The 27,976-nt window shown below is 44.0% G+C and overlaps 1 protein-coding gene across 2 annotated transcripts in view; it reads right to left on the bottom strand.

Moving 5' to 3' along the window:
• Positions 1-27,976, bottom strand: part of adamtsl3 (ADAMTS-like 3) — a 432,074-nt gene that overhangs the window by 34,629 nt on the left and 369,469 nt on the right. For both annotated transcript variants that reach the window (XM_084353771.1, XM_084353770.1), the window contains 7 exons: positions 17,078-17,821; positions 15,678-15,918; positions 9,218-9,345; positions 7,681-7,818; positions 3,207-3,389; positions 2,870-2,995; positions 1,306-1,560 (listed from right to left, as the gene is read on the bottom strand). In XM_084353771.1, coding sequence (XP_084209897.1) covers positions 1,306-1,560; positions 2,870-2,995; positions 3,207-3,389; positions 7,681-7,818; positions 9,218-9,345; positions 15,678-15,918; positions 17,078-17,821 — 1,815 coding nt within the window. The remainder of the gene's footprint in view (positions 1-1,305; positions 1,561-2,869; positions 2,996-3,206; positions 3,390-7,680; positions 7,819-9,217; positions 9,346-15,677; positions 15,919-17,077; positions 17,822-27,976) is intronic.

The raw sequence follows: 27,976 nt of genomic DNA on the forward strand, positions 1-27,976 counted from the left end.
ACGAGAATTGGATAGACAGGTGGTAAACCTGGCAACATAATCGCTCGAGCCATGGTTGTTGCCTGCACAAAGGCACAAAAGGCTTCCAACTAAAATGCTGCAGTCAAAAGTCACCAAAAACCAAAGTAATTTTAAAATTACTTTATGCCCTTTCACAGGCTTTGTGCTTGTCTCAATACCTATCCTACTAACATGTTCACAGCTGTGAAGTTAAAATTGGCAGGCTTACTTCAAACATGGAGGAAGTTGAGGTAAAGTTGTCAAAATATTGAAATGAAAAAGCTAATTCTCCTACGATGAGCCCAGATCCCTGCGAATGAGCCACTCACTTCCGTTTTTAATGGTCGTTATAGGCACAAGCAAGCAAAACATTTTCCCTTCAAATCCTGTGTAATCTTACCCTCAGTTCAGTTCAATTCATCCTCTCTATAAATCAGATCATCAAATGTAATATTTAAAAAAAACCTATGCATAAAAAAAATTCATAAAACAGGAAATGTGATCTTATGTTCTAAATTGGTGACTAAAATCAGCATGAACTAAACTATGACACTCAGAAACCACCTAGTATTCTTTTGGAGCTGCCAGAAAATCAACCTTGGAACTTAAATATTACACTTTTATTTATTTAACTTGTTAACAATATACCATTGTGACTATGCAGGAACTATTTATTGTACTCTTTGTCATGGTGCCTGCCGTTGCAGTTGGGGTTTTTGTTTGTTTTGTTTACTCCCCTCCTTTCTCCTTCACCTGCGCTTTCCCTGTGTGTCGTCTGTGTCCATGGGTGTGGTAACTGGTTCCCGCTGCAGTAGAGAGACACACCTCAACATCCTCTGGCTATATTACCCTGATCTCTCCACTACTACGGGGCCAGATTGTTCCGTCACGTATGGTGAATATGATCGAGCTCAAGTTACTTCCTCTGTGAACTTTCTCGCTACGTGCTTCTAGTGTTTTTTTGCTATGTGTTTTTGCTACTGTGCCTTTTTGTCTGAGACTGGATCTCAAGTCATGCTTGTGCTTTTTTCCTCCTCCGTGTTCAGACTCTCCAGCGTCACTCTGCTCAGCTCTCAGTGTCTCTGGCTTGCCTGAAAACTCTCACCGTCATATCCAGACCACGCCACCCAACCTGCCTGCCCTCACGTTTCATTGTTTAACATTCGTTTGTTGGACCCTTGGACTGTTTCTCTACCTCCAGTCTCTGCATTTTGGGTCCACACAAAAACTCCAACCCTCACACTCTTGGTTCCAAATAATTCATATGCAGGTCCACACATGCATGCAGATCAACTTAATGCTCACCTTCAGTGTGAATGTATATCCAGGCAGACAGTATTTGTCTGGTACTGTTGACGAGGGTCTGGCATCGGTACCTGCCTGAGAACTTCACCTGGAGTGTGTTGACCTCAAGGACACAGCCTCCCACCAGCATTCTGTACTGTAGACCCTGACCCAGACCAGGACGCTGGGTCTGGGCTGGACCTGAAACCTCCCTCAGGCTCTGGTTGTTGTAGTCCCAGCGCACTGGTAGTTTGTGGTCAGGAACAACTGGACAACCTGTTGAAAGACCCACACTGAATGTAAAATAAAATATCTGACATTTTAATGGAGTGTTGAAAATGTTGCAGAGTACTGCTGCATGAGTGAAAAAAGTTGGAGACTTTTGTGACTCTAGATGAAGGAGTGCTAAATGTTCTATAATGATGTCACTTAAGCCATAGTCAGCTGAAGATACAAATTTGAAAAGGAACAAAATCTATGGGTGTGGAGAGAAAGAAGTTTACCAGACCTCTGTGGCCTTAGCTCGCGGTCAGCTTACATTAGCAACTATTAGCATAACACACTTGAATCTTCAACTGAACTGTTGGCGGTTGAGCCAATCAAATCAACACTATACATCTGCTCTTCTGAGCTGATTTAAATTATATTAAGGCAGCTAGCTGCAAGCTGTCTGCCAGGCTTCACCTAAGCCAATTAGATTAACAAGCGAGCTCTGGAGGAGACAGCTGTTAGCAGAGCTCAGTGCCTCTGGAGGAATAAACACCTGGAGGTGAGGAAAGCGCAGTTTAGGTACTAAACTTTTGTGATTAAAGAGTGGATCTTCACTCTCTCTTCTCAACCTGTCTGCAGCAAAAAGCTGTGCAAGTGCTAAAATCCTTTGAAATTTACTGTAATTCTCTCTTATTTGACTACTGCATGGAGGGAAATGCACTTTGCTTTATGAACATACAGAGCAGAGATGGGGGAAAAAGATAAGAAACTGCAGATTAACAGAACGATCAGAACTCTCTGATGACTGCTTCCTTGGTCAGAGACACATTGAACACAAACACAGACACACACACTCTCAGTGCCAGTTGTTGCTTGCTATGTTGTGGCTTATGTAGGTACAGAACAGAATTCTGAATATTTGGGGTCAATAAACTTGGTAGCTTCCAGCTAGATGGGTTTGTTTAACTAACTACGCTCAATTCAGCTCCACCCATACTACACCCCATTTTTGATTAGCCAATAGCTAGGTGGAGTCAGGTACTGCCAAGATGGCCCACTTTGAGCTTCATCTTGGCTTCACAAACCCATGGTTCACAGTGGTTCTGTATTTTTTTTTACAGTCAGTGTTTTAATCCCATTGTGCTTTCCATGTTAAAACATCTTGATGTTTGCCATCAAATTTATTTTGTTATTTATTGTCTTGTTCAGGTGTTTTCAAGTGTCAATCCCCCAAATCCCAAAATATATTTTCTTACTACCCTTTGGTGGGATCTCTCCATGCAAATAGTTTGAGATAAATATATTTTAGTTTCTCTGCTACTGTGTGAACAAGATGACATACAAGCTGTGTACCAATGTATGCTTGTGTGTGTACCTATACGTAGATTGTCTCCAGGTTTGATAAAGACACTTGTTCCATGGCGTGACGCCATGAGAACCCTTCTCCTGTTCAGCTCTTGTGAGACTGGAGCAACCCTGCTTCTTCCAGCAGGGTTTGGACCTGTATGTATTCAAACACACACACACACACACACACACACACACACACACACACACACACACACACACACACACACATTCACAAAAAAATAGAATACCAACCATGATCAAAATTAACAGTTTTTTGTATTATCTGAGCAGGTGTGATGATATTTGCAGTGTACGATTGTACGAGTGTACGGAAGTTATGTAGAATTTGTGTGTGAACCTACCAAGGACTTGCAGGACAGTAGAGGCAGTCGACTTTCCGATGATGTTATTTGCAGTGCAGAAGTAGATGCCTTGGTTTTTCAGAGAAACGTTTCTGATCCACAGTGAACCAGATGGTAAAAAAACAGCACCAGAATCTAATGGTCCATTTTTCCTGTACCATATCACTGTGGGCTGAGGAACACCTGACAGACAGAGAACACAGAGGGACCAATAAGAAGTCTCCTCTGACTGAGGCAGTTGTGCCTAGTGCCTTGGTCCTGACCACATTACTGTCATGTGGGTTAGGGTTATGGTTAGGGTTAAATGGTGATGGTAAAGCACACCCTTGAGTGTAATAAAGCTTAAATATGAAAGTATACAAGATGGAATGATAACTACAGCCTGCAACACTTCACTGAAGTAAATCTTATATTCTAAGGTGGCAGTGCATGCAGATGCAATGGCCAGAAGCTCCCTGTGAGTGTCATTCAAGTTCACAACAAAATATCTATGTATATATATATCTATGTATATATATATATATATATATATATATATATATATATATATATGTATACATGTAACATGTTGTATTGTATTCTGAGTTAAGTCTACGTCTTTATGATGCCTGCGGAGAAGTCCTGCCATATTTGTCGTGTTTTTTTTTTTTTAATTCTTTTATTTGGGAGGGACAATGCATGCTAATGAACATTTATTCACCAGGAATATAATGTAAGCAAGCCGGAATGTAGCCAAAGGCTAGTTTCCATCCGTTGTCCCCAAGTACATTTAAAAACAAACAAAAGAGACAGCATCGCCGCACAATAATCAAACAAACAGTAATGAGAAACAAACAAACAAGCAAACAGCAACAACAAACAGCTGGACAGCTCAGTACAAAATGTGGGACTGTGGGTGATGTGGAGGTGGACTGGAGGGTTGCAGTAATGCAGAGACCGGGTCATGACTCTTATTGGGGTATATGAGAGTGAGTATATGGGAAGTAAGACGGGGTAGAATTTATAACTCACATTACTGATGCTCACAGGTCTGGTTTTCCCTTAACCATGATTTCAACGAGGATTTGAAGGTTACCAGGCTTGGGCATTCCCTCATTGAGGGTGGGATACTATTCCATATCACACATCCTTTAACAGACAAGACATTTTGGGCAAAAGATGTCCGTCTGAAAGCGAGTTCACAGTCGCCTCTATCAGTGGCTCAGGTCATATGAGAGGTAGAGCCACGGATAGACTTTTGTGTGATAAAGGTGTTTAGTGGAGGGGGTGCCAGGCCATGCAGGACTTTGTAGATGAGACAGGCAGATTTGAAGTTCCTGTGATTGATAAAGCTTAGAAAATTATATTTGTCTAGGATATTGCAATGATGATAGGAGAGGGTTTTTTTGTCCAGGACCTTCAGGGCTTTTTTATAACAAGCTTCAATAAGTCTGATGGTGGATGCACTAGTATAGGACCAGGTGGTGATACAGTAATCAATGTGAGAAAAAATCATGGAATGTAGGAACGTGAGCGCTGCACTATCTGTCAAGGAGGATCTGATTTGTTTAAAGTTATATAGATTAAAGTTAATGGTTTTCACAGTATTTTTAACATGGCTTTTAAATGATAGTGAAGAGTCCAGGGTGACACCAAGGTATTTAAATTCCTTCACCATCAAAAGCTCCTCACCTTGGCAAACATCATGCAGACAGTTTTTTTAGTGTTCAGAGATAGGCATGAGATAGTTAACCATTCCTGTATTTTGTTTAAGGCAGTTGATAGCATTTGGGTAGCTTCTTGTGAGGTTTTAGCATAGGTTAGGATTACTGTATCATCAGCGTACATCAGGGTGTCGATGTTATTGCAGACATTGGGTAGATCGTTAACATAAAGAGAGAAAAGTAATGGACCAAGGATTGACCCTTGGGTGACCCCTACTGGGCAGAGCAGGTATGAGGATTTTTCACCTGTCACGTGGACACACTGTGTCCTGCTTGACAGGTAGGATTTAACCCAAGCAGTAGCTTGACCAGAAAAGTTAAAGGCAGAAAGTCTGGATAGCAGAATATTATGGTCAACAGTGTCGAAAGCCCTTTTAAAATCAATAAAAATAGCACCAACACATGCATACTTGTCGAGATAGAGTTTGACCTTTTCAGTGAAGACACAGACAGCTGTTTCAGTGGAATGGTGAGGGTGGAAACCAAACTGTATGGGGTGTAAAGAAGGGCCAATCTTGGTTAGGTGTTTGGTGATAGAGTTAGCAACCCATTTTTCAATTATCTTGGAGGTTATAGGGAGGATGCTTATTGGCCTATAGTTGGCAGGGTCAGTTTTGTCCCCAGATTTAAACACAGGGGTTACCGTTGCCACCTTCCAAGCTGAGGGCACAGCTGCCTTGTTGATGGATAGATTCATTAGATGAGTGATAGGCTGAGCTAAGGAGGTTTTATTGAGTTTCAGAAAGCTAGTGTCAAGACCAAAGTCATCTCTGGTTTTGGATGATTTCAGAAGTGAGATGATATTTAAAACGTCATACATTGATATTTCCTTTATCTCAAATAATCAGTCAGCAGGCAGAGGGGACAATTCACCTGCCGTGCCAGGGGCCATGGGCACGACCCTGGTGGGGCTACTGCTCAGATGCTTAATGACAGCAACTGCTGATCCAGTGGTCACAGGCGTAACAGTGTTGAAACTGTCACTAGTAAGCTGAGCAGTGTTAGAATGTAGAAAATACTGGGAAATTTCTAATATAGAGTTTAGGAAATATTCATTTAGTTTAATGGTAAGGGTGGTAGGTTCAGACACCATTATATCACCAAATTTAAGTTCCAGGCCTTTGTTAAAGTTCTGTTTCTGTAGACCCAGTAATTTGTTGACGTTTTCCCAGAGCAGTTTACTATTACCTTTTGCGTTTTCTATAGTGGTCATAAAGAGTTTGGCCTTGGCTATGCGTAGGGTCTGAATGACCTTATTTCTCGTGGAGGTAAAGTTTTGTCGATCTGTGGTTAGTCCGGACTTCAAGGATTTTTTTAAAAGCCGGTCTCTGTGTGCCATGAGATGTTTACAGTTGTCATTTATCCATGGAAGGTGGTGCCTTCTTTTCTTATGGCCTCCCTTCCTCAGGAATGGAGACATGGTGGCTTTAACAGAAGAATGGAACAGATCACAGCTTGTATTGAGGTCCTGACAGGATAAGATATTGGCCCAGTCCTGATTGTTTAAAACTATTGTTAAATTGTGCTCTTGATTTTTGGGGATGTAACTGTGACCAGCAGGTACTTTGACGTCAGAAAGTGCACGACTAGACCTATTTCTATTAGGTTTTCTGGAGAGAAAGATCGCATTATGGTCAGATAGACCAGTCAGCAGGTTATGGGTTTTGGATATTCTTTCAGGTCTATTGGAGAATACCAGATCTATTTTAGTTTTAGATCGTTGCGTTATCCTAGTTGGGTCATTTATCAGTTGAGTGAGGTTATAGTAATTGGTGATTTGTTTAAGGTTTTTTCTGTCCTTTTTGTTGTCCCAGTTTACATTTAAATCGCCTAGGATGAGTACTTATTTGTTAAAGTTGCATTGGTTAAGGAGGGCTTTAAGTTGGTCGTAAAAATCCACTTTGGCTGAAGGTTGACGGTACAGGCAGATTACAATAAAAGACATTTGCCTGTGGACGCTTATGCTACACGCGCATAGCAAGCAGATGGTGGTGCGGTGAAATGCTGCAGTCTCTCCATGGTCCGTGTGTGTGACATGTTGGGAACCCCCGCTGATCAGTTTGCCGAAGGGGGAAGCTGCTATGTTGTTCTGCTACTAGCATGCTGCACCCATACTAGTGAACGCAGGATCCAATGCGAATCCACTTGCCGCACTACGACATACTGTGTGTGTTTTTCCCTCTTGGCACACCTGTCGGACGTGACACTGGGGGCATGGCTAAATCCTCGATTCCACCTTTGATTGTTGAAGGTCGAGATTGTGACGTCATTTTGATCAATATCCGACTTACAATCAAGATTTTGACACCCCTATTTATTACTGAAGCATAGATTATTTATGACAGAAAGACAGTCATCAACTTTGGAAAAGAAGGCTCAGGGAGGGATTATGTGTAGCTGATTATTAGATGATTGCTGCCCACAACATCTTCTGACCACTGAGCAAGACCACCTGGTACAAATGTTATCAAAAGCAATGTTACCACCCCAGGAAGATGGGGAAGAGTTAACCCAGCTTGGACCTAAGGCTAATGTCAGGTAGCAGGAGATCAAATGGATGAAATAAGACTAAGGCTCACCTAGCAACGGGAAATCAGAGACTACTGTGCCCTGTGCAAATTGAATATTTGCAACTTCATTTTACTCACTAAGGCTTGACTGAAAATATGAGTGATGCCATTACACCTGATTTCATTGCTGCCAAATGCAGTCCATTCCAGTATATCAAGTAAGGAAATACGCTTTTTAGATGCTAATTATTTTTGACCTACCAGTTACGGGGCAGTCCAGCGTGAGGTTGGTGCCCGTGCCAATGCTGACTCGTCCACCAACTGTGACCCTCAAGCTGTGGCCCAACACCGTCCCATGGTCTGAAACATTCCTCCATGACACTGTAATGGCCGGTGACTCTGAAGTTTCATACACAGAGTTTATGTCACTCAGCAGTAATGAATGTGAAAATTTCATCACTTTTGCTGTGCTATTGTCATTTGTGTGAAATCTTGCTTTTGCATATATTTTAGAAAGTCACTGATGCAAATCCTCCATATATAACAGAGAACATACTTACCTGTGTACATGTTAGAAATCAGTGGAAGATATATAATGATGTGTTGTCTCATTAAATTATCTTTAGTGGTAACATTCACTCATGAGTTCAAATGTCTTTAATTGCAATGAACAGCTTTGACCTGACTGAAATATATAGAAACTTCTTGATGAACTGATATGAAATTTGGAATTGACATACATGATCACTTGAATGAATCCTAAAAACTTTGGTGATCTTCCGACTTTTCATCCAGCATAATTAACTATGTCAAAGGGTTTTTTTGTTCAATACTTTGGCCCCAGAACAAATATCTGATAAACTAATGACATTTATCAGCCACAGCTGTACTTTGTGTTTAGTACTATGATGGTGAACATGGTAAACATAAAACCTGCTTAAAATCTTAAATGTTAATCTTATGCAGTAGATGCTATTTTATATTTATTGCATATTTTTCGATACATCGCTTATGGCCAATGTTTTTATTATTATTGGTTCATTAATTTATTTCCCCATCTGCCCTCTTTACATACTCAAGGCAAGTGAAGGTGGGGGGTCGTTACTGATAACTACAGATACTATCCGGTAGATTTGTGTAATTTTGATTGTTGATGGAGACTGCCCTCACCAAGCCTAAATGATAGAATAAAATAAACTCAAAGCATTAAAAGAAAGGGTGTTCATAGTGCACAGTAGGGATGCAACAATATTCAATATTTTATCGAACAGTTCAATATGCCCTGTTAGGTTCAATACACAAAGGCAAACAATACAATACAATACAATACTACAATGATGTTTGCTGTTTAACTTGATTGGATACTGCATATGTTTTTTATGGAAGGCAATTAAGATAAGTGTTACATTTTTATAATAAGGTTTGTGGTTTGACTATATCTGCTTTTAATTATTTTTACATGCAATATTGCCTTTGCTAGTGTGAGTAGTTTTATATTAAGATATCGAAACCGTACTGTTATCGTGGCCCAAAAACCGTGATGCATACCGAACCGTGGGAAAACTGTACCGTTTCATCCCTAGTGTACAGCGACTCTCATCACACCAACATCTCCTGGAATCCGTGTGGACTAATATATGGAAGCATTTGTTTTGTTATTTGTAGTATGAATTGCTGCTATATGACTACACTAAACCTTAATATTATGTTAACTGTTTTATGTTATGTTTTATGAAATTATAGATAATGTGAATGATAATGACACTTGAGACTAGTGTATTTAAAACAAAGGACACACCTGCCACCAGTAACTCAGATGTCTCTGAGTCTGATCTGTGTGCGTTGGCAGCTGTGCATCTGTACTGGCCTCTATCAACTGCTCTGGGCTGAAGGATGTGGAGTCGTCCAGAGCTGTCCCAGGACACCCTGCACACAGACAGAGTAAACATGTTGTTGTTTGTTTTCTATGTTTTTGTCAGCTTTTCCTGACCAAATAAAGGAGAACTCTCGAGAACCACAAAGCATTAAGACACTAAGTAAGATTCTCTTTTATCCACAAAAAGTCTTGTTGGCACAGTGTGTGTCATGTGACCTGCAATTTCAACTACACCAAGCTCCCCCCACAGCACTTTTGCTGGGCAAACTGTGATGAATGTCTACATGGGACATTTTGGAATAATTTTTATTGTTAGCCTTTGTTTAATCTTCTAATTAAAGTTGGCTAATGGGTTTTGTCAACCGTTTAGAATGTCTGTTCATGTTTCTTATCCTGGAACTTTTAAGTGATGTTGCCACATCAACAGATATGAGTAATTGCATTGCTGTCCTCTAGACAGTATAGACCAAAAGACACAGAAACAATTGCGAAGAACCGACCCCATTAAGTCTTACTTCAGCTGTTGTCATGCTCAGTTCACTCTCCAGCTCGCCTTGTGGAATGTAGGAGAAATGGCGCCGCTGTGTGTTGCTGGCCGCCTGCTGCTCCTACAATGGTTAATGTTTCTGTTGTTTTTAACCCTCGGCACTACTCAGATAGAGTCTCTGCTGGTGTATGATCGCCAGTCCCTCTTGGATCTTCGACTTAATGTCGGGGATCTAGGTGCTTTTAAGCATAATGGGCAGAAAACTGTGCCCCCGCTACTGACTGGGATCCCGACTCACCTGTACCGGGCCTTGGCTGCACCTGCTCGGCGGAAGCGTCCCCGTCACCGCGGCAAACGCGGCGGCCGGCTGGTGAAACTGAAAGTCTGGCTGGCACGATCTTCGTCCATTTCCCGGACAGGACATGGATTAATCGATCCCTTCGTTGTGCCCCGGCGTTTCCTGGATCCCATCAACGCCTGCCTGGTACCCGTCGCCGGCTCGTTCGAGGGACTCCGGCCCCGCCGCCCCTGCCCTCCTCGGCTCTCTCAGCGCGGCGTGAACCCCCGGCTCCTGAAATCGCTGCCACGGGCTCCCCGATCCGCCGCACCGAAGCCCCCGGCTCCCGCCAGTTTTGGCCTGGTGAACGCCAGATCGCTGGCGAACAAAACGTTTATCCTGAGGGATTTGTTCAACTCCCGTGACCTGGATTTCCTCTGTGTGACAGAGACCTGGATCGGTGCCGGTGAGTGCAGCCCTCTGATCGAACTTCTACCTTCTGGCTGTTCTTATTTTAACTCCCCGCGGTCGTCGGGTCGTGGAGGAGGAACTGCGACTGTTTATAAAAATGATTTTAAATGTAAGCAGTACGCTGTCTCATCCTCATTTCCCAGCTTTGAAGCACATTTATTTGAGGTGCGTCGCTCCGAACCGGTGCTGTGTGCCGTCATCTACCGACCGCCCAAATACAATAAAGACTTTGTAAATGACTTCTCTGATCTTCTGGCTGAAATTATGCCTAAGTATGATCATGTTCTCATTGTTGGGGATTTTAACATTCACGTGTGTTGTCCTGATAAACCGCTGGTGAAGGACTTTTTAAGCCTTATTGACTCTTTTAATCTGGAGCAGTGCGTGTCTGGTCCCACACACGAACATGGACACACATTAGACCTCGTCCTCTGTCATGGTCTGCCTGTATCAAACATCGAAATCTGTGACAATGTGTTTTCCGATCATTTGTCTGTGTTGTTCGAAGCTACTTTCTCTAGTGCTGCAGTTAAATCTGGCGCTCCTGCTCGCAGCCGTAGGATTATTAACCCTGTCACTGCTGGTCAGTTCTCTGCTGCCTTCAACCAGCTCTGTGTTCCCTCTGACTTAACATCCGCAAACACGGAGGTGCTCAGTACTTGGTTTCACTCCTCCTGTCAAACCATACTGGACTCTGTGGCGCCATTAAAAACTGTGCAGCCTAAAGCTAAACCTGAGCCCTGGTTCAATGCGAGAACTCGCTTAGCTAGACAGGAGTGCCGCAAAGCTGAACGCAGGTGGAAGAAGGACAAGCTGCAGGTTTCTCACCAAATCCTAAAAGACTGCTGGCGCTGCTACCAGAGCACTGTTAAAGAGGCCAGAAGAGAGCACCTGTCAAACCTTATTGAGGCAAATTGTCACAACCCACGTGTGTTATTTAAAACCATTGAATCTGTTCTTGATCCCCCTCAGCCTGCGTGCACAGAGGAATCCCCTGAAATGTGCAATAGCTTCCTGCATTTCTTCATTGATAAGGTTGCTACTGCAAGGGCTCTCATCACCACTCCTGCATCTGACCCCTCTGATCCTGTTCCCTGCTCAGCTGTGTTTGAGCTGTTTGAGCATGTGTCTCTGATGGCTTTAGAAGATGTGGTTGGCCAGATTAAGCCATCAGGCTCTCCCTGTGACACTGTCCCGCCTCACTTTTTTAAAGAGGTTTTCCCTAGTATCGGGCAGTCGGTTCTGGCTATTATCAACAGCAGTCTGTCTTCTGGTGCTGTTCCCCAAAGTTTTAAACATGCTGTGGTGCAACCCTTGCTTAAGAAACCTGGCCTTGATCGTAATATTTTAGCCAATTATAGACCTGTCTCCAAGCTTCCTTTTATTTCAAAAATCCTGGAAAAAGTTGTTCATGCTCAGTTGAAGTCCTTCCTGGATGAGCATGATGTCCTGGAGGTTTTCCAGTCTGGTTTTAAAACATGGCATAGTACGGAGTCAGCTTTATTAAGAGTTTTCAATGACATCCTCCTGGCGAATGACTCTGGAGACTATGTGATCCTTGTCCTGCTAGACCTAACTGCGGCGTTTGATACTGTGGACCACAATATTTTAGTGTCTCGGTTGCAGCACCTAGTGGGCATTTGTGGTAGTGCCCTAGATTGGTTCAGATCCTATCTTGCAGGAAGAACTATGTGTGTAAGCCTCGGTGGTTCTGAATCCCGCTCTGCTCCGCTGTCATACGGGGTTCCACAGGGTTCAATTTTAGGGCCCCTGCTTTTCTCAGTATATCTGCTTCCCCTGGGTTCCATCCTGAGAAAGCATGGTATCTCCTTTCATTGTTACGCGGACGACAGTCAGATTTATGTGCCGCTGAAAAAGAAAGACGCCTTCTCCCTGAAACCACTTCTGTTATGTCTCGAAGACATTAAAGCCTGGATGTCACTGAACTTTTTAAATTTTAATGAAAAGAAAACAGAAGTGATGGTGTTTGGCCCAAGTGGCTCTTGTGAACCCCCCCCTGTTGATCTGGGCCCTTTGGCACACTATATGCAGCCAACAGTCTCAAACTTGGGTTTTAAGATGGACAGTGATTTTAAATTAGATCGGCAAATTGGCGCAGTTGTTAAGTCCAGCTTCTTTCACCTTAGGCGGCTGGCAAAGGTGAAGCCCTTTATTGCACAAAAGCACTTTGAATCAGTAATCCACGCCTTCATTACATCTCGGCTGGATTACTGCAATGCACTTTTCTTTGGAGTCAGCCAGTCCTCCCTCTCACGTCTCCAGTTAGTCCAGAACGCTGCTGCTCGCCTCTTAACCGGAGTACGTAAGAGGGAGCACATTACTCCCATTCTGGCTTCCCTCCACTGGCTGCCTGTGCATTTTAGAGTTCATTTTAAGATTCTTTTATTTGTTTTTAAATCTTTAAATGGTCTTGCCCCACCTTACCTCTCTGAGCTGCTCCATCCCTACGCTCCTGCCCGGTGCCTCAGGTCAGCTGACCAGCTGCTCCTGGAGGTACCGAGGTCTAAGCGGAAGCTCAGAGGGGATAGAGCTTTCTCTACCGCCGGTCCCAAACTTTGGAATGACCTCCCACTGCACGTACGACAAGCCCCCTCACTGTCCATTTTTAAAACTCATCTTAAAACCCATTTTTATTCTTTGGCTTTCAACCCAGCATGAGATTCTGCTCTGTTTTAGTGTTTTATCGTTTTAACTTGGTTACTGTTTTCTTGTTTTTCTTGTTTTTATATTGTTTTATGTTTTTATGTTTTACGTTCTATTTCTCATTTATGTACAGCACTTTGTCCCAGCTGTTGCTGTTTAAAGTGCTTTATAAATAAAGTTGAGTTGAGAGAGTTGAGTAGTGCAAATGTAAAACACTGTTTTTCACTTCACAGCTCATATGTCCTGTGAATGTCAATCAAGGGTCTGTCTCAATTTGGCTTTGAATTTATAGTCTGTCCGTCTCTCTAGTGGTCAGATTAAAAGAGCACTCTGACATTTTGTGAATCATGTTTGTTTTTCGTCTTACCCAGCATCAAATTAGAAGATCAATGTCAATTTCCTCTCAGTGCATCCAGAACAAATAGGTCCAGGGCTTGATTAAACGAACTGAGTGTTAAAGCAGGTGAAACTGAGGTTTGCTCCATCAATAGTGAAAAAGGACATGAACTCCAAAGATGTCTGACACACATGTGTCAGACATGACACACAATATATTAAACCCATGTAAAAATAGAAAATTAAACATTGTAGTTTAATTAGTTAGCAGTGTGGCTGTTTTTTAGGAGGCTAAGATCAATGGCTGCATACAGCATCAATAGTAAAGTCCTCTGTTAATACCGGAAGTGCCAGTGTCAAAAATCTGAACAAAACCCAGGCGAATCTTGTATTGGATATACTTTTAATTAACTTGCAAGCTAACAATATGCAGTCTTTAAATGAGAGCGTTTTTTTACTTGGCTAGAGCAAGGCTAGCAGTTTCCTTCTGCTTCCAGTCTTTGCAAAACTGCAGCTCATGAACCACATAAAACAGACATTACCAAGGTACTGTGTGAGTTAACAGTTGGAGTCAAGCATAGAGAACACAACCACCACACACACACACACACACACACACAAAACCTTGGGCCAAGTAGTGTTATTCAAGAACAGGAACACTGGGAACACTGGTTGGTCTCTGGGCCTCTGGGCCTCCAAGCGTATGATTAAGCTGTCATACATGCTGTTCTTATTGTATTTAATGTAAACTTTGAGGCTACAGGGTACATGCACAATGCACAGAGGGTGGGGGGTGGGAGCATCAATATGCAAACTTTTGCCCTCGGGGATTGAAACCGTTAAACCAAAAAATGGTTAAAGACTTTTCTCAGTTGTCAAAATGATAAAAATGTTCAAGTCCCATGTTTGATGACAAATTGAACAAAAATCTTAATTGACACTTAATTGACATAATTGACTTAGGCAAGTCAATAATTTTGGACTACTTTGAGTACTCTACAAGAAAAAATTACATTGGATTTATCTGACTTTGAAAACTGAATGGAGAGTAAGACTGTATTCCCTGTCACTGACTGATGATTGGTACACTTTAGAGTAGATCCTACACTGGCCCAGCCCCATAGCAGCGATGTGACAAACCAGGTTTGAACTTGTAACACAATGACAGAGAGTGAAATTGCCTCTTAGGGAGGGAAGACTGGAGAAATCAAGAACAGGGCTTGTTGTTAGTTGTATCAGAGCTGAAAAGCACCCTCTCTAAAGCAGCCAATCATGTGTAACTGACAGGGCCTTGTGGTGATGGCTTTTATATGTAGCTGCATGTTCTGTAATTTCCTACCTCGGAGTTGAAAAAATAAAATGTGGACATTTATTTGAACGATGGACTATGACTTTTAATTGACACGTTCCCAAAAGTGGAGTGTGTGGTCTGCTTCCTTCTCACATTAAACTCACATTAAATGTTTTTTCAAAAGGTCATCAATATTCATTGGCCCAGAGCTGCCTAATGAGACAGAAACTCAGTTCACTTGTATGCCACTGGAAATACCATACTATATATTAGATTATATCCACAGGCTGTTAAAAATGTGCATTACACCTCTGTAATATGGTGCCAGTTTATCATCTGATCTGAACAATCGTGGACAAATTCAAGGAAATTAAGCTGATGACACAGGGTACTCTATTAAAACTGGCTGTTTCACCCTGGTTTTTAATATAAACAAGTTGCACTGTTGAATGTTCTGTAAATATAAAGCTTGGTGTGTACACTTTATGCAGTGTGAATGACTCACCATTTTTTCTGATTTTACTGTGCTCAACTTGTCAGAAGAGAGAGGAATCAGTCAGGCCAAAAAGATGCTGATCTGTGAAACTGTCTACTACAGTTAGACCAATACACTGCTCTGCTGCTATATGCTGATAGCCTATATTCTCCTTTCATCAAATTTAGTCCATATGTGATTTAATGGAATCTCTCCCTGACCTCAGCAATGTGAAGTTCTCAGAACTAAAAATACCTTATTCACTTTGTTATTATATCATATTGTATTACATTCCATTTGCATTTAGGGCATGTCCCGAAAGCAATGCACAAGGTGCAAGGGGGTTGTATTTAGTCTCTTAATTAATCATAGGTAACATACCTTTCTGTTTGCTGCAACAGAGTGCCATCTTTGGACCAGCTGATTTTGGGAGGTGGGAAGCCCTCTGCAGGACAGTGTATGGTCAGTGATCGGGTGGTGTTGGTGACAAGGGCACTATTTCCAATGCTGACATTGATGTTCCTCTGAAATGTCAGTGGTGGGGTCTGCTGCTGTCTGATGATCACTGGTCTCTTCACAGCTATCTCCAAAGACACGCGCTCTGACCAGTTGGGAAGTCTGTCTGTGGGACAAATCAGATACAAACACAACAACAGGGAACAAAAGTTTTACCCTTAGAACAGAGACTTAAGGCAGATTTATGGTTGCATGTAGGCTCTACGCAAAGCCAACACTGTAACTGTAACTAACTCCAGAATGCAATGACATGTAAAATCAATTTAGTGTAGCTTGGAGCATTGGCGTTTGCTTTAGCGTACTTGTGTTGACCATTTTTGTAGCCTTACACATGTGCACTGGCATGTCTGTTGCTGGCAGCAGTGGGGGGATTGCCAGTTCTACTTTCCCCATTAAGCACACCGACTCCTTCGGCTCACAGCTGTGTATCTGGGCTAGAGACAGCAGACAGGCAGAGTGTCTGTAGGGAGGGCTGATTTTCAAAATGAACACAGAACTACTTGGTTTCGGCAAGCTGGTGTTTGTTACCAAGCTGCTTGTAATGAAAATATACTAAACACATTATATTGCTTATTGTCAGAAAATGTCTGGTCATGGTCTGGCCCCATGCAGTATCTCTGTATCTCAGTATACTGTGCCATTGTCAACCTACAGACAGTTGAGGTCATTAGACAGGACCATACTGGCTGTCAAAGATGTTTTTTTTTCTTTTAGGGGCATTGGTTCTTGGATGACCTGCCTAAAGATCTCATATTTGCAAAATCAGTTTTCTTTAAAGCACTTCTGAAAACACATTTTTTATCAATGGGCTTTTTTAAAATCGTATTGTTTATGTGTTAATGCATGGTCAGTATATATACAGTACATTATCTATTTATAAATTGTTCAAAATTGTTGGGGTCTCACGCTCATTCCTTGTGTGAATTTGTATGTGTTTTTACTTGAAATGACCTTGTGATCTGTATATCTATAGTATAGTAGAGTTTATCTAAAAATATGTGAAACGTTCTCCATCCATATTAGCCAAGCCTTTTCCAGCAAATCATGAAGCAGTAGTTTAACACTTGTTACTATCAGCCCATATAAAAAAATGCAACTGATTCAAGGTTCAAGGTTCCTTGATTACATAAACACTAATCATTCTAGAGGGTGGTGGAAGAAAGAGTATGTGTGAAGGAGAATAAGAAGAACTTCTCAAGGTATTTCATAAAGGTTTCAAAGCTAAACACGCACTTAACAGCATAGGCGGCTGAGTGTTTAATTACCTTTAGCCTGTCCTCCTCTCTCTGTTGTCCTGGTCCAGAGCTGGGCAGCAGACATGTGGGTCAACAGTGCAGAGATAAGTTCTGAGGCCTGCTGCTGCTGGATCTCTCCTTTGTCAGCCTGCAGGGTGATATTAATCAGCCTCTCCTCCACCTGAGGCTGCAATGAGGCCTCTTGGACACCAGGGGGCAGCAAAGATACACTAACTCCAGGCCAGAGCAGCCCCAGGACTGAGTAGTGCCTACTGCAACTTACCAGCATCCCCTCCCAGTTGGTACTAGGACTGGCACTAGATGGTCTATCTGATGACCTGCTGTCGGTACCTATCAGCTGGAGGGTGAAGATGTCAGAGGCAGGTCCAGCAACACACTTGTAGACCCCGATGTCCTCCACCCCCAAAAAGTGGATCTTCAAAGAGCCAGATTTAGTGACACCAAGACGTTTGGAGCTTGGCACGGGGTGTCCATCCTTGAGCCAGCGGATGTAGGCTTTAGGGAACCTTCTGACAGGACATTTGATGACTAGGGAGGTGTTGGGTAGGAGGTAGGCATGGCCGCCAACAGTCAGGTGGAGGCGTTTCTCCTTGTGGGTCTGGATGTAGATATGGTGCATACCTATGAGCAGCGGACACTGTTTAGCTCCCGCCTGATAGCCTTTGACCTTTGCTGGACGTCGCATGGACTGCTTGACTTGGTTCTTCACAAGAACCTTCTCTCTGTCTTTGGGTCTCATCTCTTTTTTGTGCTCTGTTGGAGTGAATAAACAAAGAGAGAGGGTGCTCTATCATCAATTTCTCAAGCTAATATATTTGTCTATATTTTCAATTGAGGGATAAGAAAGTCCACAAAAATGCTAATATAAAAAGACATTGTTGTTTTAACATAAAAATGTTACGCGTCCTTGACCAGTACTTGTACTTTGTTTACTTTGTTAATTATTTGTTTTAAAGTAAAACTTTTGAGTCAACTTAAGTGAGATGAAAAGTTTCAAAATTAACCAAGTAGTGCTGCCTTTCTCAAACTATGGTATGCATACCACTGGTGGTACACGGGCTACCTCTAGTAGTACGCGGAGGAATTTCCGAAATAGCCTGCTTTTTAAAAAATTAAATAAAATAAAATATAATTTAAAAACTTAACAAAATATGACAAATGGACTTCCGGTTTGCACCCAACATGGAGTAGCCGCAGGTCCAACACGCTCTGTATATTTTAACTTATTACTTTGAGTAGGACATGATATTTTCACTTTTTGGTGGCATAACTCTGCTGCGCATATATTGTAGAACCACTTGTGTGTGTTATGGCGAGTAAAACTCAGAAGAAGTCGTCAAAGGCAGCAGCGCAAAGTTTAGCTAGCCCATCACTCAAGCAAACGCTCATGGCTAATCAAATCAAATCAAATCAAATTTTATTTGTATAGCCCAAATTCACAAATCACAGTTTGCCTCAGAGGGCTTTACAATCTGTACAGAGACGACACCCTCTGTCCTTCGACCCTCGATTCGAGTGAGGAAAAACTTGCCCCCAAAAAAAGGCCCTTTTAACAGGGAAAAAAAATGCGGAAGAAACCTCAGGGAGAGCCACAGAGGAGGGATCCCTCTCCCAGGACGGACAGACGTGCAATAGATGTCGCATGTACAGAGCAGATCAACGAGATCACAATGTATTCGATTATAAGCGATGGTTGACAGGAGTGAAAGTACATAAAGATGTATTACAGCAATAATGATGAAATGCACATGGAAATGTGATTACTAGTGATAACAGTAGTAGTGATTAATGGTAAGGATGGTATGTAGTAATGCAGTACGATAATAGTAGTGTAACGTATGTAACAGAGATGTGACTAATATTAGCGACAGTAGTGGTGGGTGTTAGGCAGGGTCATGGCAGTAGGCGCATCCACGATCAGGCAGGGCCATAGCAGTAGGCGCATCCACGATCAGGCAGGGCCATAGCAGTGGGCGCATCCACGATCAGGCAGGGCCATAGCAGTGGGCGCATCCACGATCCACGACCCGGGCGCGGCCAGGATCCAAGGGAGCCTGTAGGACTAGAAAGCACAAGGACTCCGGGGAAGAAGTAAGTCAGTGACATGCAGAGATGGGGCATGTATACAGGCATAATGTATACAGATGGAGAGGAGAGGAGAGGAGAGGGGAGGAGAGAGAAGCTCAGTGTGTCATTGTCCCCCGGATTAGGCCTATAGCAGCATAACTAAGACCAGCCCTAACTATAAGCTCTATCGAAGAGGAAGGTCTTAAGTCTACTCTTAAAGGTAGAGAGGGTGTCCGCCTCCCGGACCAAAACAGGAAGATGGTTCCACAGAAGAGGAGCTTGATAGCTGAAGGCTCTGGCTCCCATTCTACTTTTGGAGACTTTAGGAACTACAAGTAATCGTGCGTTCTGGGAGCTTAGCCGCCGCAGATGGGACCTCCCATCTTCGCCACAGCAACCCGAGGAGAATGGAGAGCGTCATTTTGGAGCTAAAATGGGAGATCACGAAATTAAAGGACTGAAATGATGACCTAGAGAACAGAATCTGAAGATTATCGGGATCCCTGAGAACGCAGAAAATGGCAAACCCACTACATTCATGGCCTCATTTTTTACCGAGGTGTTGGGCGAGGATATACTGAGCCCTTTGGTGCTCGACCATGCTCACAGGACTCTGGCTGCGAAACCCAAACCTGGCAACCGCCCCAGACCCATGATTGTGTGACTACACTACTACTCGGATAAGGAAAAGATCCTGCAGTTATCCAGAAACAAGGGCGAACTAAAATTCAGAGAGGCAAGGATCCACATATTCCCGGATATGAGCGCAGAGCTTAGCCGCCGCAGAGCAGCTTTTAACCCGGTCAAGGCGAAGCTCAGACAGGCGGGCATAAAGTATGGCATGTTTCATCCAGCCGACCTGCGTCTCACCTGTGACGGCATCTCACACTCCTTCAAGGATCCCGCAGACGTGGAAGATTTCCTCGCCAGACGGAGTCATCCCTCACCGAAGACGTAAGAAAACAGTACCGGTATTTCATGTTATATGCAGATGTCTCCTACTAGAACTGTAACCTGTAATTATGTAGCTATATTTTTGCAACCTCGAACTGAATTAAGTTTTAAGTTTTTTGCTTCCCAATTACCATCATCATTATTATTATCCTTATTATTTATCTATTTCATGTCTTCTTGGACTCGAGTTATGATCAGTCCCTCATTTATTTTCTATAGACCTATTAATAACGAGGAAGGAAGAGAGACTTTTTTTTTTTTGTTTTCTTTTCTTTTTTTCTGGTATGGGACATATTTGGATAAACAATTACGTGTATCAAGAGACTGACTCCATATATTTTTCATGAGTCTTTTTGATCCTAGGCTCAGCTGAGGTACAGTACTGGTAGGTTCATATGTTTACATTTTGATACGCAGCTCACAAGCTCATATCCTCGTTGCTAGCAGACCACAATATTTTATTTGTGTGTGTATATATTTAGTTTCCTTTATTATCATAAGTGGTTCTCCATGTTTATATCTGGATATTGAAGGCAGGGATTTTAGTTTTTCTTTAATTGTGACTACTGAAACATATAACGCTCTAAGGAGCAGTGTGGTTTTTTTTTTGGTGTGTTTTTTTTTTCTCTTTGCGTATGAAAGCGCAATGGAAGAGTACCAAGTGTGTATGGGGCTTCTTACCTCTCGTTTGGGGAGAAGTAATTCCGGGAAGGGGGCTTGATGTTTTTTTTGTCTGTATGTTTATCTTATTATTTTGTATTAATGGGTCCGTGGTAGTGTCAGCGATATTCTGTGGATGCTTTAACAGCAATCAATTCCCTGTTTACCTCTGACTATGGTCAATCAGTGCTGACCAGGAGTAATGATGATATTACAGTGAACTGTATTCGTTGGAACACAAAGGGAGTTAATCACATTATCAAATGTAATAGAGTTTTATCCCAGTTGAGAAGTTTTTATATTAATATCGCTTTCCTTCAAGAAACCCATCTCACGACCTCCGACCATAACAGATTATGCAAAGGGTGGGTGGGGCAATTATATCACTCCAATTATCAATGCAAGTCTAGGGGAGCTGCAATTCTTGTTAATAAGAATACTCCTTTCATAATGTAAACTATCACTGCAGACCACCGAGGGAGATGTGTTGTGGTCACAGGTACCCTGTATAATATACCTATAATTTTGGCTAATGTATATGCGCCGAACGGGATGATGCACAATTTTGGAAGACTTTTTTGTCCTCATTACCCAATTTAAAAACACAGGCTTATTCTAGGGGGTGACTTTAATTGTGTATTACAGCCGGTATTAGACCGCTCCTCTAGCACCCCCTACAATATAACAAGATCAGCGAAGATTATTCATTCCTTCCTTCAAGTATATAATATGACTGATCCCTGGCGTTTCCTGTACCCTGATTTAAGACATTGTTACAACCCAGCTCGTAAAGGGAAAGCAGTAACATAAAACCAGATATTAACGTTGGGTTTTAAATAGTTTATTCGCCACAATTCGTAAAAGGAGGAAACACAACTGAGGACGCCCGAGCGGGGGAAAAGGCCGGTGGATGCTGTTCAAACCAACGAAATAAATATAACCAAAAGAGACTCTGACTCCAGAGTTATGTCAATATAAGCGGACAAAGAAAAGGCGATCTTTGGCAGATCAAAGAGAAAAATAAAACCCACGCTGACTTCGTCAGGCAACGGCGATACAATTGAAAATACAAAACGAACAGCACCCCTGAATCCTAGTGAAACTAACAGAAGGTACGTCTTACATACGGTCTCGATAATGAGAAGTCTAGCCCTGGCCCCGTACCCCGACACAAGCCACAGTCCACAAAACACAGAACACCATAGTTTACAAAGCGAGGCGAGCTGGCCACCGGGATCAGTCGCCACGACTGACAAGCTGACGGACCATTTGAAAACTCCCAGTCCATGATTGTCGCCCTCGGATTGGCGCACCTGCACCAGGCGGAGCCGCACCAATCCGGAGCGACACCGGCAGCAGAGACGAGGGAGGAGTCTGATCCAGGGCCGGAGAATGACTGTGGAGGAGAGGAAGAACAAGACGAGAGACAAGGCACACACACACCCACACACGCACACATGCAGGGCCATAACACTCCTCCCCTTAAGACAAAAACTAAAAGGCTTTTGGCAAAACCAGATAACCAGAGTGTGCGCTTTTATGCCCTGGACAGTGCATCAGCCAAGGCATTTTCTGACCCCTTTTTGTGTCTAATTTCTAGGTGGTAATCCTGCACAATCAGCGCCCACCGCATGAGTCGCTGATTGTGATTGTACATACGGGACAAAAAGACGAGTGGGTTATGGTCGGTGTAAACTAGGACAGGCAAAGGGCTTGATCCAACATATACCTCGAAATGCTGGAGTGATAACAACAGCGCAAGGGTCTCCTTCTCTATTGTAGAGTAGTTTAATTGGTGCTTATTGAACTTGCGCGAGAAATAACACACCGGATGATCAACTCCTTCAGCATCTTCCTGCAGCAGGACCGCCCCTGCTCCGACAGCGCTGGCATCCACCTCCAGCTTAAACGGTCTGGAGAGGTCAGGAGCAGCGAGCACAGGAGCATGGCTTAATAGGGACTTCACGCTATCGAAAGCATGTTGGCATTCTGGGGACCACCTGAACTCTGACTTGGGGCTTAACAGGCTAGTGAGCGGTTGGACGATCGTGGAAAAGTTTCTGCAAAAGCTCCTGTAGTACCCAGCCATGCCGAGGAAGCTGCGCAGGGGTTTTCTGGAGACTGGGACGGGACAGTTTGTTATGGCAACTATTTTGGCGTCCACGGGACGCACCTGACATTGGCCAACCTGTCTCCCTAAATAGGTGACGGTGGCCTTTCCAAAATCACATTTCGCCAAATTCAACGTGAGGGATGCTTCTGCGAGGCGCGTGAATACTTGCTCAAGTATTGTTCCTCCCACGTGACGGTATACACAATTAGGTCATCCAAATAGGCGTTGCAATTTGTCAGCCCCGCTAAAACGGTGTTTACCAGCCTTTGGAAAGTGGCCGGCGCGTTGCACATACCGAATGCCATGACCGTGTATTGCAAAAAGTAGTCTGGAGTCACGAAAGCTGAAATTTTGGAGGCGTGGTCGGTTAGAGGCACCTGCCAGTACCCTTTGAGTAGGTCTAGTTTGCTGACGTATACGGCTGAGCCCAAATTATCAATACAGTCCTCCATTCTAGGCAGCGGATATGAATCAGGGACTGTAACGCGTTCACCTTACGATAGTCGGTTATAAAACGGGGAGAACCATCCGACTTATTCTCTACCAGACAGGGAGAGCTCCAGGAACTGGAACTGGGCGTGGCTAAGCCGTGTTTTAACAAATACTCAGCCTCCCTTTTCATCACCTCCCGCTTCACTGGATTTACCCGGTAAGGGTGCTGCTTGATGGGCTTGGCATCCTTTACATCTATATCGTGTTTGAGGACGGTGGTTCGGGTGGGAACATCACTAAGGATGCCCGGAAAACGGTCTACCAACTCGAGTATGTCACACTGCTGCACCTCTGACAGATGTCCTAATTGGGCCGGCAGAACTTTTATCATCTCGGAGTTTGGTAAACGAGCACTATGATGAGTGGAATGACGTGACATTAACTCGTCGTCGGACGACTCAGCAGTGCTGTCTGGTACAATCAATGCACAACTGCTGGGGACTACGCGTAACGAAGCTGTTTCCGGCAGTCCCTTGGGATAATATGCTTTCAACATATTAATGTGGCATACGCGAGTTTTCCGCCTTCTCTCAGGCGTGCCAATAACATAGTCGGTGTCGCTGAGACGCTCCCGGATGTCATAAGGACCGGAGAATTTGACTGAGAGCGCCGAGCCGGGGATAGGCAGTAAAACCAAAACTTTATCACCAACTTGGAATTGACGGGGGACAGCACAGCGGTCATAATGACGCTTCATCAGCGACTGCGACGCGGACAGGGACTCCTTGGCAAGCGTGTTAGCACGATGTAAGCGCTCACAAAACTGACTGACATAATCCAGCACATTTTTCTTAACGGCGGACTCCGTCACGAGGAATTTTTCTTTCAGGGCTTTTAGCGGACCACGGGGCGTGTGCGCAAAAACGAGCTCTGCCGGACTGAATCCTAATGATTTTTTGAGTGGCCTCACGGGCCGCAAACAACACGAACGGAATTCCTTCATCCCAACTTTTCCCAGTTTCTAGGCAATACTTTCGTAGCATAGACTTTAACGTCTGGTGCCACCGCTCCAGCGCGCCTTGGGACTCCGGATGATATGCACTGGAGACTGCATGTCGCACGTCAAGAGTTTTGAGAACTTCTTTAAAGAGTTTTGACTGGAAATTAGTTCCTTGATCGGTTTGGATGGTGCGTGGGAGACCGAAGGTGGAGAAGAATTTGGTCAGGGCTTTTACAACGGAGCTGGCTGTTATTTTGCGCAGCGGGACGGCTTCCGGAAAACGGGTGGCAGTGCACATGAGGGTAAGAAGATATTCATTTCCACTTTTGGTTCTAGGCAAAGGCCCCACACAATCTACTAACACTCGCTCAAACGGTTCTCCTAACGCAGGTATCGGGTGCAGCGGGGCTGGGGATATAACCTGATTGGGCTTACCTGCCAGCTGACAAACGTGGCAACACCGACAGTATTTAACCACATCAGCTTTTAGGCCAGGCCAGAAGAAGTGTCTGAGGATGAGTTGATACGTTTTATTTACGCCTAGATGTCCTGCCCATTGACTTTCGTGAGCCACACACAGAACATGGGTACGGTACTCAGCGGGCACTACTATCTGGTAGACTGCACTCCAGTCTTTGTTAACAGTGGCAGAAGGGGACCATTTACGCACCAAAATGTTATCGTTTAGTAAATAAACCACTTTCTCACCCTTGGCTTTGTCAGCACTCACCACATTTGAAAAACACCTCTTTAATGTTGGATCCGCCCCTTGAGCAACACCCAAACATTCCCGTGTCACCGGTAAAGATACGCTCTCAGGAAGCGGCATCCCTGGGCTGGTGATTTGCACCTGCTCGGCGCCGTTTTCATGCTCTCTGAGAGTCGGAGCATTACTTTCCGTCTTGTTTTCCGCGTCAGCTTCTCCTGAAAAAACTGGCATAAGTATACTGTCAGATAGCGAAACATCATTATTCCTGCGTGCTTGTGCACGAGTGACAGCACAAGAGGGAAACAAATCAGTGTGCTTTTGTGTTACTTCGCCTGTCTCCATGCTCTGGGGAATGTCTAACACTTCCAGCTCAGGAGTCACTTTTCCGCCGGCTATGTCATTGCCCATTAAAAGTGTTATTCCTGAGATTGGCAGCGCAGGGCAAACAGCTACAGGGAAGAATCCCGTGACCAGTTTGGACTGTATGTGTACGCGATGTACTGGCCGAGGGGTATAACCCATCTCGATGCCACGCAGCACAATACCATAACCGCATGCGGACCGCTCTGAAGAGGACAACGCGCTGGAGAGTATGACCGACTGGGAGCCGCCAGTGTCGCGCAAAACACGCACCGGACTCTGGTCACCAGGCTCACCTGTCAGCGATACCATCCCGTTAAATATTAACGGTTTAAAACAGCCATCGGGGTGATTACAGTCACTGGTGGGAATGCGCGGCTCTGATTTAATTAACCCAATACCTTTTGGTTGCGACGCACTCGGCGCGGGCTGCGGCTGCTCTTTTCTTTTAAGAGTCAGACAGTTGGCGATGACATGTCCAGTTCTGTGGCAATAAAAGCACTCTCTCTCCTCTTTCTTTTGGTTGCTTGACTTAGGGGAGTTGGTCTGCACAGCCGGTGCGTAACGAGGCTTATCAGCCGAGACAGATGGAAAGATAGCCTTGTGGGTTAGCGCATATTCATCGGCTAATACAGCTGCTGAAGACAACACATTTACCTTCTGCTCGTTTAGATAGATCACCACACGGTCAGGCAAACATTTTTTAAACTCTTCCAATAAGATCAACTCCTGTAATGATGCAAAATCGTTAGCTTTGCACGTGTTACTCCACTTATCAAAAAGAATTCCTTTTTCCCTGGCGAACTCAACATAAGTTTGATTTGGGCCTTTTCTGTGATTTCTAAATTTTTGTCTGTACGCTTCAGGGACCAATTCATAAGCGCGCAGAATAGCAGATTTTACCGCATCATATTTTAAACTCTCCTCCACAGGAAGAGCGGCCACAACCTCTTGTGCTTTCCCGTGGATTTTGCACTGCAGCAAAAGAGGCCAAATTTCTGGCGGCCACTGTAACGCCGCAGCAATGCGCTCGAAAGCACCAAAATAAGAATCCACTTCAGATTCACGAAATATCGGCACCAAAGCCACATGCTTACTGACATCAAATGCACTATGGGATACAGTGGGGGCAAATGAAGCTCTCACACCGGCATCAGTAGGTGCAAGCAACACCTGCGTCTCCTTTTGAGACTCGAGCTCTAACTGACACAGCCTGATAGCTTTGTCAGCTTCAATTTCCAGCTTCCTTATTTCTAGCTGGTAATGCAACTCTGCCTGCCGGTTTTGCGCTTTCTCTTGGGCTTCCATTTGGAGACGGGCTATGCGCACTTTCAGCCGCGCCCCGTCTCTGGACCTAGAGCTGGCAGGAGAGAGAGGATCATAGCTAGGCAGGGTGAACGGCGTTTTCGACCGATCACCTATCTCACCCTCCAATCCCGAGACTGCTTGCGCACCAGGAGGTTCGTGCATTTGACTACCAGCCATTTCAAGCTGGGTGTAGTCCTTCCACGCAGCGGACTCTGACTGCGCCGGCAATGTGAGAAGCTCCATCTCCACCAATGCATCCACAACTAGAGCCTTAAGCTCTCTCTTAAGTATCGGTTTTGGATATTTCATACTGAAGTGACTTGCTATTTCGGCCAAATCATCTTTGCGGCATCTATCAATTTGGATGAGGGAAGGATTGGCTAAGAAAACCTCCAAATCAAACAGCGACATAATCACCAGTGTAGCTGACCCTTCCTCCTCCGACAAATCTTGGCTATGAACAATTTATTTAATTATTTTATAGTTATTTGTTTTATAAGGGATAAATTATCTCCCGGACGAGCCCCCATTTATGTTACAACCCAGCTCATAAAGGGAAAGCAGTAACATAAAACCAGATATTAACGTTGGGTTTTAAATAGTTTATTCGCCACAATTCGTAAAAGGAGGAAACACAACTGAGGACGCCCGAGCGGGGGAAAAGGCCGGTGGATGCTGTTCAAACCAACGAAATAAATATAACCAAAAGAGACTCTGACTCCAGAGTTATGTCAATATAAGCGGACAAAGAAAAGGCGATCTTTGGCAGATCAAAGAGAAAAATAAAACCCACGCTGACTTCGTCAGGCAACGGCGATACAACTGAAAATACAAAACGAACAGCACCCCTGAATCCTAGTGAAACTAACAGAAGGTACGTCTTACATACGGTCTCGATAATGAGAAGTCTAGCCCTGGCCCCGTACCCCGACACAAGCCACAGTCCACAAAACACAGAACACCATAGTTTACAAAGCGAGGCGAGCTGGCCACCGGGATCAGTCGCCACGACTGACAAGCTGACAGACCATTTGAAAACTCCCAGTCCATGATTGTCGCCCTCGGATTGGCGCACCTGCACCAGGCGGAGCCGCACCAATCCGGAGCGACACCGGCAGCAGAGACGAGGGAGGAGTCTGATCCAGGGCCGGAGAATGACTGTGGAGGAGAGGAAGAACAAGACGAGAGACAAGGCACACACACACCCACACACGCACACATGCAGGGCCGTAACAACATTGTTCATTTTTCTCCCCTGTGCATCATTCCTACTCGCGCATTGATTATTTTTGAATTGATAGCCAG

Source organism: Pagrus pagrus, assembly GCF_965226575.1.
Source record: "Pagrus pagrus genome assembly, chromosome: 1".
Taxonomy (NCBI): domain Eukaryota; kingdom Metazoa; phylum Chordata; class Actinopteri; order Spariformes; family Sparidae; genus Pagrus; species Pagrus pagrus.